Source organism: Adiantum capillus-veneris, chromosome 25 (genome assembly GCF_014529385.1).
Source record: "Adiantum capillus-veneris isolate H3 chromosome 25, ASM1452938v2, whole genome shotgun sequence".
Taxonomy (NCBI): domain Eukaryota; kingdom Viridiplantae; phylum Streptophyta; class Polypodiopsida; order Polypodiales; family Pteridaceae; genus Adiantum; species Adiantum capillus-veneris.
The window spans coordinates 842,501-854,914 of record NC_140955.1 but is presented as its reverse complement, the minus strand read 5'-3'; the positions used below and the strand labels follow the sequence as shown (position 1 = coordinate 854,914).

At 44.3% G+C, this 12,414-nt stretch overlaps 1 protein-coding gene across 3 annotated transcripts in view; it reads left to right on the top strand.

Moving 5' to 3' along the window:
• The window catches only part of LOC147424307 (uncharacterized), a 57,133-nt gene extending 47,859 nt beyond the window's left edge, over positions 1 to 9,274 (top strand). The window contains exons 2-3 of one of the 3 annotated variants that reach the window (XM_086500827.1): positions 2,897 to 3,399; positions 6,752 to 9,274. In XM_086500827.1, the coding sequence (XP_086356953.1) occupies positions 3,294 to 3,399; positions 6,752 to 8,562 (1,917 nt within the window). In that variant the 5' untranslated portion in view covers positions 2,897 to 3,293 and the 3' untranslated portion in view covers positions 8,563 to 9,274. The remainder of the gene's footprint in view (positions 1 to 2,896; positions 3,400 to 6,751) is intronic. The other 2 variants (XM_086500828.1, XM_086500830.1) reach the window with 2 other exon arrangements.
• Positions 9,275 to 12,414: the final 3,140 nt, after the last annotated feature.

Here is a 12,414-nt window from a genome sequence, read left to right as displayed (position 1 = left end):
AAGTCAAAAACTTCATTCAGTAACAACTCTTCTTCTAGAGAGCATTATACATGGGACTCAGACAGGTTTTGTCAAGGAGCTCAGTATCCTTGACAACATCTTTACTTTTTGGGAGGCATCTGCCCTAGCACGTCTCTGCGGTGAGGATCTGGTGATCCTGCTTCTCGATTTGAGAAGGCCTACGATAGAGTTGATTGGGACTTTTTGGAGGGCACTCTACGCAGGATGGGCTTCTCAGATGCCTACATCGGAGGTGTGTCAGCTATTTACAGACGTGCACACAGTCAGGTGCTTTTGGCAGGTGGTAGAGGAGATCGTTTCATGCTCACATGTTCGGTCAGACAGGGCTGCCCTCTTGCCCCCTTCCTCTTTTTGTTCTATGTTGAGGCGATGAGCAGATTTTTGGTTTCACAACAGGTTGGTTTATGTGGCTTAGCGCTCCCTATTCGAGGCGACGAGCTACTGGATGTTGAGTTTGCAGACGACTAAGTTTTGTACTTGGAGGGCCAGAAGGCCAACCTTCACAGGTGTGAGCAGGCTCTTGAGACCTTTTGCTGTGCATCAGGCGCACTGATCAACTGGAGGAAGACAGTGGCTTTCTCGGTTGGCAGTGCTCCGATGCCTGATTGGATGCTAGGTGAGGGTTTCGGATGGATCTCCCAGGGACCGCTATTCGTTACTTGGGCTGTTCAGTTGGCTTGGGCTTGTCTCTTGAGCAGCAGATTGCTCCCCTCCTTCTGTCCATCAGGAGGAAGTTGTTACATTGGAGCTCAATACGACTTTCTTTGGCAAGCAGAGTTGTAGTGGCCAACCAGGTACTGTTGGCTACTATGTGGTACATTACATCTTGTTGGATCTTTTCGAGCTCTCGCATCAGCCAGGTAGAGAGGCTGATCAGGAATTTTCTTTGGTCAGGGCACGATACTCAGATAGCCCGGGCCAAAGTGGCTTGGCAGGTCATCACTCTACCTTGTTCTCGGGGGGTGTTGGGGATCATAGACCTCGCACAGCAAAGCAGAGCCCTCCTTGGGAAGTTTGTTGTTAGAGGACTGCTTCCAGGGGAGGAGCCCTGGAAGGAGTTTTTGCTTCAGCGGCTTAGAGCTAGAGTACCTGAGGCTGGAGGTCCTTGGAGACCTTCCATCAGATGGATTTTCACAGAGATGTGCAGAGTTGGCTTGAACAGGACTAGAGGACCGTTTCGCTGTGAGCCTTCTTCGTTCCTTGGAGCAGTTGGGGAGAGGCCTGGAGCAGCACTAGCCTACTTGCACGGAGGACGAGAAAGCCCCTTGTTTGGAACCCCATGGTTAGCACTCAGAGAGGCCACTTGGTTGGTAGTAGGCCTCATTTCTCTTGGGGTCCATGGTAGAGGGTATAACACGCACTTTCGGTGACTGGCTACAGTTCTTAGTTTTGTCAGAGGAGCTTCAGAGCATCGAGCTACAGGGCATGAGAGGGGTGCAGAGCATGTGTCAGGACATCACAGAGGCAATACCTGCTGAGTGGCTTACACCTCTCGAGCCAGCAGCGCCCAAATGGATGGGGGCTTTCACGGGACTGGCGGTCCTCATCGCAGTTCGAGCTTGCTCAGAGTCGATATCCTCCATGTTTTTCGAGCTACAGGGTGGGGTCGGTTACACAGAGTCTCAGTCGAGGCCCTACAGGTTGCAGAGTGTCGTTTTCAGAGGATCAGGGTTGTGGGCATCTGTGGGAGGACTTGTTTTATAGATCCTAACCTAGCAGCTCTTGAGACTGGCCACTGGAGGCTGTGGGCTTGGGAGAGCTGTCCAGTGGCACGAGTGCAGTGGGATCTTGGAGAGTGGTTTTGGAGGGACCCTTTCTCCTCAGCCGACCATCCAGGTGTCCCTTTCTTTCAGTATAGTGTTCGACTGGGACGTCACATACTGGCAGCACGGAGAGAGGCTCGCCCTGCTGCAGCACCTGATTGGCAGGAGGAGGGTCTCACAGCTGAGTTCTTATCAGCTTTTTGGGCGAGGTTGTGGGATGCCAGACAACCGCGGCGAGTCACTTTGTTCCAATGGCTGGTAGCACATAGAGCTACAACAGTGGGGAGCTGGCTTGTACATAGTGGTCTCTCGGCAGCGTGTGCAGCTTGTGACCATCCTGTGGAGAGTTAGCACCATTGTCTTTGGGACTGTCCTATGGCACAATAGGTTTGGCTTCATGTCCTTCGACTGATGCCAGCTCTTTCCACAGCACCGCAGTACACTTGGGGGGCAGCTGCTTGGTCCACTCTCACGGGCCCGGCAGTACAGTTTGAGCTATCCTTCACCACCTGGATGATAGTGATACAGTGGGGTCTACCTACACTCGAGCGTGCTACAAAGCTTACTCCACAGGAGTGGTGGAGTGAGAGAGAGGAGTGTTGGGAGCTCGTCTGCGGCTTGGCACTCTGGTTCATCTGGCAGGCCCGGTGCTTCAGCATCTTTGAGGCTCGCCCTGTACCACCAGCAGAGACAATTAGAGATTTTTGTATAGAGCTAATCCATACTCTGAGGGATAGTTCGAGAGACTCCAGGGCAGTTCCGACCGTATGCAGGAGCGTAGAGAGGCTTTCCTTCGACTCTGGCACCTTGGGCCTTTCTTCACCATAGTCCAGGGTGTGGTCAGATGGCACTACCATCCACCTGCGTGGCTTTTCCCTCCTCCCATCTCCTGATTTAGCCTCATTGTACATATGCTGTTTTTTCATTGGGAGAGTCTCCCCTTGTGATTGTTGTAGCCCTCTCTAGTAGAGGTGGCTGTAGCCCTATGGGCAGTTTCATTAACTAATAGAAGGATTTTTTTCTCGGGAAAAAAAATATATACCGCACAAGATGTTTGAGTTTACAAGTGGATATAGAAAAAGCATTTGACTCCGTGTATTTGGATTTCATAGCAGGTACCATGAAGAAATTGAGTCTTGGTCCTTGAGTGCAAAATGCTGTATATTGGCTGTATGATTGCAGTGTCTCTAAGAGTATGAACTTGCTGAAGCTTGGCCGCTTGGATGATCAGTATGCCAAGGCTGTCCTTTACGTGGGTTGTTGTATGCCATTGACTATCATCTTTTGGTAATATATATGGATCACCTGAGTGTGTTAGGTTTCTACCTCCTAGCAAACATTTTTTGGGTGAAGCATATGCTGATGACACTAGGTTTATGCCTCAGAATGACCCTCTGATGTCAAGATGACTAAGAAATCTTTTGCTCTTTGTGCCTTGCAGCTGGGTTGCCTGTGAATTTTTGTAAGCCAGCTTATTGCCTTGAATGTTAAAGATTGGCATTCTTTTTAATGGCCTTGTCAAATAGTGCCACCTATCAAAAAAGACAGGCATTTGGGGTATTGTCTAGCTTGGACAATTACCTCTTCACAACAAGTGGATTGGGCGCTTCAGAGTGTACGTACAAATTGAATTACTGAAAGCTTTCTATCTGGCCTTGGCATGTGAGAGTGTGCATTGTGCAATTCATTTGATCGCATACATTCAATACGTTTTTCCGTTCCTAGGTACTAACATATGCTCCCAAACACTACACACCACATGCACACACACATGAGCATACATCAACACAAAGTTCATGCTACTGAGTTCTGTCACGACTACGGAGATCAAGGGCAGACTCAACCAAAATGAAGCCTAGCACTAAAAGAAGCATCAAATCGGAAAAACTAGCACAAAAATAAGGTAGTTAATAGGGCATACACACCACAACAGATAGAAAGAATTAGCACACTATCAACTGGTTGTAACTCGGATGAAAGCTTCACAATGTGAAGTCTGCATGCCTACTATATGACGCAGGATTGGAATTAATGGGACACTCCTTTGGATGCGATTTCTGCCCGCCATATCTATGCTTCTCTTCTGCAGGACTCTTGGCTGGTTGATCACTGTAATGCGCTCTGGGCTTTACACAAACTCGATCAATGGTAGAGACAGGCTCTTACTGCAATCTGGAAGTCTCGCTTGCCTCTCAAGGAGCGTCTGTTTCTTTGGCGTTCTTTGCTAGGAGTTCTTCTGGTTGGAACTTTCCTTGCGTAGCGTCGCATTAGCTCCTCTTGTTGTGTCAGTTGCTCTGCTATTGATGAGACTGTCAGGCATCTGCTTTGGGATTGTCGTTGCACCAGGGCTTTCCTTCGCCGTGTTTCTACTTGTATGCACCTTCGATTTCCCTCGGCAATTTTCCATGAACGATTCTGGCTTTTTGGCATTCTTCCCCAACGATTTGCCATCTTATTCACATGGGTCAGATTTTGGTCGCTATGGTCTTTGTGGCACCATCGCAATCTCCGCATGTTTCACCGGCATGAGGCAGATTCTTTTCCATTGTTCAAGATTTCGTTGAGGCAATCGTTACATTTTGCCTTTGATATTGGGGACATATCCCTGGAAATCTTGCAACTCTTCTATGTTTGGTTTTAGCGCTTTCACATCGTTGAACACTTTTGTGTTCCGCCCTTTGTATCTGATCTTTTTGGTGGGTTTTCCTTGCTTTGAGGTTTCCCACAGGTAAATTAATCAAAATAGATTTACTAAAAAAAGTGTGTGTGTGTGTGTGTGTGTGTGTGTGTGTGTGTGTTTTGGTTTTGAGCAAAAAGTGGGGCTTGTGAATTTTTGCATTACGTATAAATCAACCATAGGTCCATATACAAGAAATATGGGAAAACCCATGAAAGATATAGAATGAGATCGTGGGGGAAAATCCCATACAAATATATATCCAGGTACAAGATACTCTAATCAGGAACTGGTAATGAAACTGTCTGTTTGTAAAAAATCTACACAAATCTGCCAAAAGTGTTGTCCGCATCAGGCAATGTAGCAAAACCACAATGTCTAGTGCTAGCTACCTGATTGATATAAAGTATCCACTGTAAGAAACCTCTCGTAGTTGCTTAGAGCAGCCCAGGGACTGTAAAACCCCTGAGCTGTGGCTCCAAAATCATCCGCATCCACCATAACATGTTTGGATGTTGTGCCCCATAAAAGGATCTACGGCACAACCATACTGTAAGAGGCAGAAGAGATTTCGTCCACCACAAATGCCCAGGGAAGGTACCAAGATGCACATCTCTGACCAAGCCAACTTCATCAAGGCGTTACTGAATTGGCTCTCAAACAAATCTGCAAACTGTTTGATATCCATGTAATAGCTGGCCTCGACCATCGTGTGCTCTTGTATGATAACATAGACATCCTCCCTCATCCAAAAGATATCCCTATCCGATGTAAAACCTGCTCTTTGATTCTAATCATGGCTGCTCTCTCTGGACCAAGAATGACATGACGTCCTCGTGACGACTACAGGACAAACATGACAACACATAGTGGCCGATAGTCCACTCCTCAAAGAAATATTTGAAAATCTCCATGGGCCACAGGAAAGAAATGGGTAGGCAAGATCTTGGATATTGGGATGTTTGTGGTGATGCAAAACCTGTTGAATAGTTTAACTCTGCATCAAAGGAGACTCGCTCTCCTGCTCACCCCCAGTATTGCCTAAGGTACTTGCGATTGGATCTCCAATGAGTCCGAAGGCTGTTGAGCTAGCTTATAATGCGGCACCTCAGGCTGATCCTGAGTTGCCTCCGACTGCTGATCCTCATGCTCTATTTCTCTATCCAGTTGCTGAGGAACATCCTCTCGATCCTGATCTAGTAACCTCTCCTCCAGAGGTCTGTTTGGGGGTTGTTCTTCCTCATCCATCCTATGTCTCACAATCTGTATGTAAAGAAGCCTATCTACTTGCGTGTCTCTATGTATGATCAATACTGTGCTGCTACTGAGCACTCTGTTGCTGTTGACTCTGACCCCTCTGTGATGCCATGTAGGACTCTGTTGGGTCGGTTGTGGCTGTGAGTGCCATCCCCTTTTGCGACCAATCCGTCTTTGTTGCCGCCCTCTAGGGAAATCCTTTACGAGATGCCCCATCTCATGACATCTAAAGAGTGTTGACTTTGACCCCTCTGTGATGCCTTGTAGGTCTAGGACTCTGTTGGGTCGGTTGTGGCTGTGAGTGCCATCCCCTTTTGCGACCAATCCGTCTTTGTTGCCGCCCTCTAGGGAAGTCCTTTATGAGATGCCCCATCTCATGACATCTAAGGCACTGATTTTGTCTGCCTATAACCACGATCCTCTGCGAGTGTAGCACTTTCACCTCTTTCCACTCAAAAGTGATGGTATTTTGAAACTGTGGAAGGGGCGGTAGCCACCGTAATAGATAGCATTAGATGTCTAGGTTTGTAATGAACGCAAGAAAATCAATCTGTCCCCAAAAATGAGAGGAGTGCGATTGATGACCCTCGAGGCAAGCTCCTTGTGCTTGTATGCTTACGAATCTGCAAAATTTGAGCTGCTGGGTTTAATCACTTAGAAATCAGCAATACACAGAGGTAACACATAGGGGGAGAACCTGTATGTGTATGTGGCACAATAAAAATACATTCCTTTATTTACAAAACATATGGGAGAAACTTTTGACAACAACTTATAGAGTTGCTGTCAACCCCAAATTACCATCAAAGAAGAAGATTGACTTCAAAAAGATGTTCAAGAACTCGAAAAAAGGTGCATTTGGCTGTACGCTTTGGTCGTGCGTGCCGATTTAAGATGTTTAGGGGCTATATAGAAGCTCAGTCAGAAAAACCAGTGTCTCAAGTATATGGAAGCATGTGCATATGTATTGTGGCCACCCTTTTGAGTGCATTACTGACAGCGTATCTCGTATTTATTTTCTCTTGGTATGCAGGCAAGCAAGACAGTAGCAATAGGAATAAAAACTCTTCATCCTTTGATTTTGGGAAGGATGAAAACTTAAGACCAGCTGGCAGCTATAATCATGGCAGCATGCATATCATAGCCCTCTGCCGGCAAGGCCGGGTCGAAGAAGGATATGCACATTACAAGGAGATACAAACACGAAATGAGATGCCCAACACAGAGGCGCTCTTAGAAACGGTCAGTGGCCTTGCAAGGTTGGGAAAACTTGATGATGCGATACAAGTGTTTGTTCAAATGGTGGGTACAGGTGGGATGTATAAGAAATCAATCTATGGTGAGCTAATATCCAGCCTCAGCAAGGCTGGCTATGTGGAACAAGCAGAAAAATTCATCAAAGAGTCGGAGCGTCTTGGTCTGAGGTTAAATATGGACATTTTTAAAGTTTTGATAGGTGCCTTGGTCAAAGCTGGGTATGTAAAAGAGGCCCATGAAATATTTTTGGAGCTCAAGTCCAGAGGGAGAGGTCCCTGCTCCACAATTCTTGACGATCTGATATTTGCTTGGTCTCAAAGTGGAGAAGCTGGCACAGCCTACACATTACTGCGAGAGCTAGTTGCAAATTCAGGACAACTGAGGCCTGAGTTATTTAATTGTGTCATAAAAGGGTTTGCAGTCGAGCGTAGAGCAGATGATGCAATGAAAGTCTTTTTAGAGATGCAAGGTCATGGTGTCCAGCCCAATGTCGTTACGTATAATACGCTGATTGATATGAAGGGTCGGATAAACAATCTTACTGAGGCTTTGATGCTTTATCATGACATGAAGAGTCTGAACATTCAACCCAATCTCATCACGTATTCTACCTTGATAAACCATTTCAGCAGATCCCAGATGGTGGATCAAGCCTATCGGCTTTACAAGGATATGATTGGTTTGCAGATAAAACCCAACCTTATCTTGTACAACACCCTCTTCAAAGCACTTGGAAGATCAGGATACACTGCAGCAGTGTCGGCATTGCTCGGAGAGATGGCGAAGGAAGGTGTTAATCCGGATGCATTTACGTTTTCTACTCTGATCAGCACCCTTGGTAAGGCAAGGAAGGCCAGGGCAGCTAAAGCACTATTTGAGAAGGTGAAGGAGAAGCCTGGGGTGGCCGACGTTGTGACATACACGGCGCTCATCACTGTATTGGGCAGATGTGGGCACGTGCAGACAGCGCTAAAGTATTTGTTGGAGATGAAGCAAAGAGGCATTCAGGCAAATGTGGTCACGTACACGGCTCTGATTGATGCCTTTGCCAGACGAGGTATGACGAAAGGTGGGTATACGATTTTCAAAGATATGGTGCGTGCTGGCTGTGAGCCGAATGCATTTACCTTCAATACATTGATCCATGCATGTGCTAGAGGGGGCGAGTTGGAGATCACAAGGCAATTGCTCAAGGATATGGAAGCAAGGGGGTGTCGGCCGGATCCCTTCACATACAGTGCATTGGTAAATGGGTTTGGCAGGGCCGGTTATGTGGAAGAGGCCCACAAAGTCTTTCTTGATGTGAGGCAACAGCATTGCCAAAGTCTCGACGTAGTAGTGTGGAACTCAATGCTTGCAGCCTTTCTCAAGGCAGGCAAGGTTGATGAGGCTGTGGCAAGTTTTTACGAAATGCAGGACTTTGGCATTGTGCCCACAACTAAAACCTACCGGCTAATACGTTTTGGACTGGAGAACAGTGGACGTGCTGAGGAGGCTGAGAAGATTGAAGGCCTTTATCAGGTAGCTAACCCCACCAGCTCTATTTTAAAAGGAAAGGGAGCTTCCAAGTCTCCAAAAGTCCTATAAAAAGGGAAAATGAATCTAGCTTTTGTGCTGGAATTCAGAAGTGGCAAAACCCTTCCAAAAACTAGAGGAGGTTAGTGTAAAAACCTTGAAATTTAGTGAATTTATTTCTAATTTTTATGGGAAAAAGGCCCCTTATGCCTTGGGCTTCTTAGGAACCCCTCATAATTGTAGCTTTTGAAAGAGAGGCATCATGAACCATCTAAACAGCCGCAGCACATGTTGCAACAAGTGAGCATATGGATGTTAAAAAAATGATGCTAAGGAAGAAAACATTGACTCATACTTCCAAGAAAGATTGGTACCCAAGGAGAGACGGTTTCTTCTATTGTTGACCTTTCCATTCATTCATTATTATTTTATCTTCCATAGAGAAGGACTCTTTGGCAGCAATGATGTTTTCAAGAAAATAGGATAATTGACTCGAAGATTTAGTTTCACAATGTGTGATCTCATGGGAAGAAAACAATGTGGACCTTAGAAATAGAAAACTAGGCCATAGCTCTGGCCTTATTTTGGAGCATATACCAAAAGAATGGATATCGTGCCGCAATGCAAGAATTTTCAATTGTGCATGAAGGTCATGTCTGTATTCAATAATCAATGCATGTAAAATAATTGACATCATGAAGGAACAATATCAACTCTGAACATGTTGTGCGTTGTATGGAGTCACTATTGATATCAATAACATCCATGTGTCATATTCATATTACATACGTTTGTGGAGGTGGGACCCCAACTACCAGGTTATTTTGGGGTGGTCCATCCTTCGCATCATTGAAAATGATGCATGTCCTTTACCGTCCTACTGCAATGTCTTGATTGACAAGAAAGCTACATAAGTTTGTGGAGGTGAAATATATGCACTCGTTTGCTATTGTGGACTTCTATAGGGACCCCAACTACCAAGTTATTTTGGGGCAGTCCATCCTTCGCATCATTGAAAATGATGCATGTTCTTTACTGTCCTACTGCAATGTCTTGATTGACAAGAAAGCAAAGAGATAGTCATTATAACACAATTTTATGTCCTCTTTCTTCCTTCGCTCTAGTTCATTTTTAGACTTCACCCACCCTTCCACCACCTTTGCTACCTTATGGCTCTCAACTTCTTTAAACCGAAGGCATCCTCCCTTTTTCTCTCTCCATACTTCTATATCTAATTTTTCTAGCTTGTCTCTAGCCTTTCTTATTCTATCTATCTTTTCCTAGCTTGTCGAATCAAACATCTCACATTTTCTTTGTGCTCGCACGAGTGCACCTCTAATAATGGGTGTTAATAAAATATCGAAGTTGATAGGGCATGCCAAACAGTACTGTAAAAAGTATTCTACTGATGCTTTAAAAACCTTATTCAAAGTAACATTTCTATGATGTAGAATGTCCCTTATGTTTGTGCGGAATTCAAAGTTTAAAACATAGAACTCGAAGACAGTCTTCCAAATGTTAATTGTTTGCGTAGGCTATTGAACAAAAACATCAAATGCTACATTATGTATGGTTTTTGAAAACATCACTTACATGGCCATTAACCCACTCGGATTGCTTTGCGGTCTAAAAAAAATTACGATGACGTACGCATGTAATGTGGAGGAGCATCCTTGTTTTCTTAAGCACCACATAGAGATGTAGCCTCATACAGATTGTCTACTTCCACATAATGCAAGGCTTCCCACAATGTTCCATTCTGAGGCTAAAGGGTTTGGGCTCCTTACAATGCTATCATGCACACATATGCAACAAGGTACAAAAATGGGGTGTGCACATAGTCAGCTTGAAATTGATGATTTGTAGGCTCAATAGACTTCCACTATTTTTAATCCTTCACTCATTTTTATTTCCAATTTTGTACGGAGGAATGGAGTCGACTTGCTTGATTGGGAATGATCTTTTCAAGGTAAGGATTAGCTTCTTGGTCTAGAAATCCGATCACTTTTCAAGTAGATTTAGCCGCATTCTCTTCTTCGATGAGTTGTGCCATTGTCTAGCGTAGTGGAAGCTCGCCTACAGAGGGAGAGAAGCAAGGAAGACTTAACCTTCCACCGCAAAGAGCTTGAAGGTGCTTTGCCTCATATTCATTGCAAGGAGAGTGAAGGAAATAAACATTCTTTGAATTGATTCAAATGTTCAAGGTTTAATAAAAAGATTAGGGATAAACACTTTGTTAAACTTGGGAAAAAGGCAAAACTCCATTGGTATAATCTATGAAAACATGTTTGAAGTAGACTCAAACTCTACTAGATGCACTTTTTTCTACCGTTATGGCCTTCCACATCAAGGTAGACTAAAGCCACTTGAAAAAATATGTAAAGCTTATCGTGGATAGACCAATGAGGCATTCATGGTTGCACCATAGCCAATAGATAATTAGGAGTAGATTAGAGAGTGAGCTCGACACACAATATAGAATGAAAATAACTTGCTTGATTGATTAGAATTGGAGAGAGATTACAAAGGGGTAAGCATAGTGGCTTATAGGAAAGTGGAAATTAAGGCAAGAGGGATATGCACCACAAATATGAAGGGGCAAGCAGCATGTGAGCTACAATATGCAGCTTGTGGCTTTAAAGTGTAGTATGTGTGCATGGAATAAGAAACATGTGTTAGGGATTTCTAAGTAGGAGGTTGTATCCATGCACATAGGGGTGCATGCAAGTTTGCTTGGCTTTAGGGATTGTTCATGCAGTGAATTTAAGCTAAAAGGCTTCCTCAACAAATGCCCCCTGTAAGTTGAAGCTTACACGAAATGCATTGATTCTTATCAAGGAGTCTACTTAAGGTAACTGCATAAGGCTCATAAGATGAATCCAATGCAAAAGAGTAGATATTACCACCAAACTTTGGGTTTGGGGTAGTATCTAAACCCATTACAATACATCGTCATAGTAAACAATGTTGAAATCCCCTCTATTGCTTCTTCCACAACATTTGCTTTGTCTTTGGAATCTCTAGGATTCTTTGCATTATCTTTGAAGAAACATCGGTTGGGTACATGTCCCTTCTTGTTGCAACGAGGACACACCTTAATGCGCAAGCAAGCTTGTGATTTGTGGTTACTTTTGCCGCAATGTGAGCAATCTTCCCCATTCACAACAAATGCATTATTTTGAGACCTTTTCTTCCTTTAAAAGTGAATTGAATACATCTTTAAGTGCAGGAATGGGATCTTTCTCCTTGAGCATAGTTACAATGTTATCAAAGCTACTTGGTAGGGCTTTGAGAAGGATGGCAATTTTATCCTCATCTGGAACTTGTACCTCAGCATAAACAAGTTGAGTTGAGATACTGAAGTTTGTTGACAAGGCTAGCGACATCATCTTGCTCTTGCATTGTGAGATTGTAAAGTTGAATTTTGAGGTTCATTTTGGAGTGCTTACCTCGAGCACCAAAAAGCCACTCTAGGGTTTTCCAAGCTTGAAGTGTGGATGTAGCATCATCAGTGTGGTGAATGAAATCGTCTTCGAGTGTAGTGATGATGATACTAAGTGCTTGCTCATCTTTGGCTTGTTGTTGGGAATTCAAGGTTCGTATAAAGGGTTCCCCCGAATCGGAAGGCGATTTTACAATGCTCCATTTACCTTTGCAAGGTGTGAAACCCGACACCATTGAACTTATCAATGTTTTTTGTGGACGATGTGTATGTAGGACGGTCTTATCGAGAGAAGCACTGTCTTAACCCTTTACACTTTTGAGAATTCAAAAAGACCACAGAGCTGAATGGCTAAGATAATGCATACACATTAATGAAGACTTGCAGAGCTTTTGGGAGCTTTGGCCTTTGGTGGAGAACTTTCCCAGTGGGGCTTCAATGGGCGATTTCAAAAGATATTACAATAAAGAATAAAAAATAAA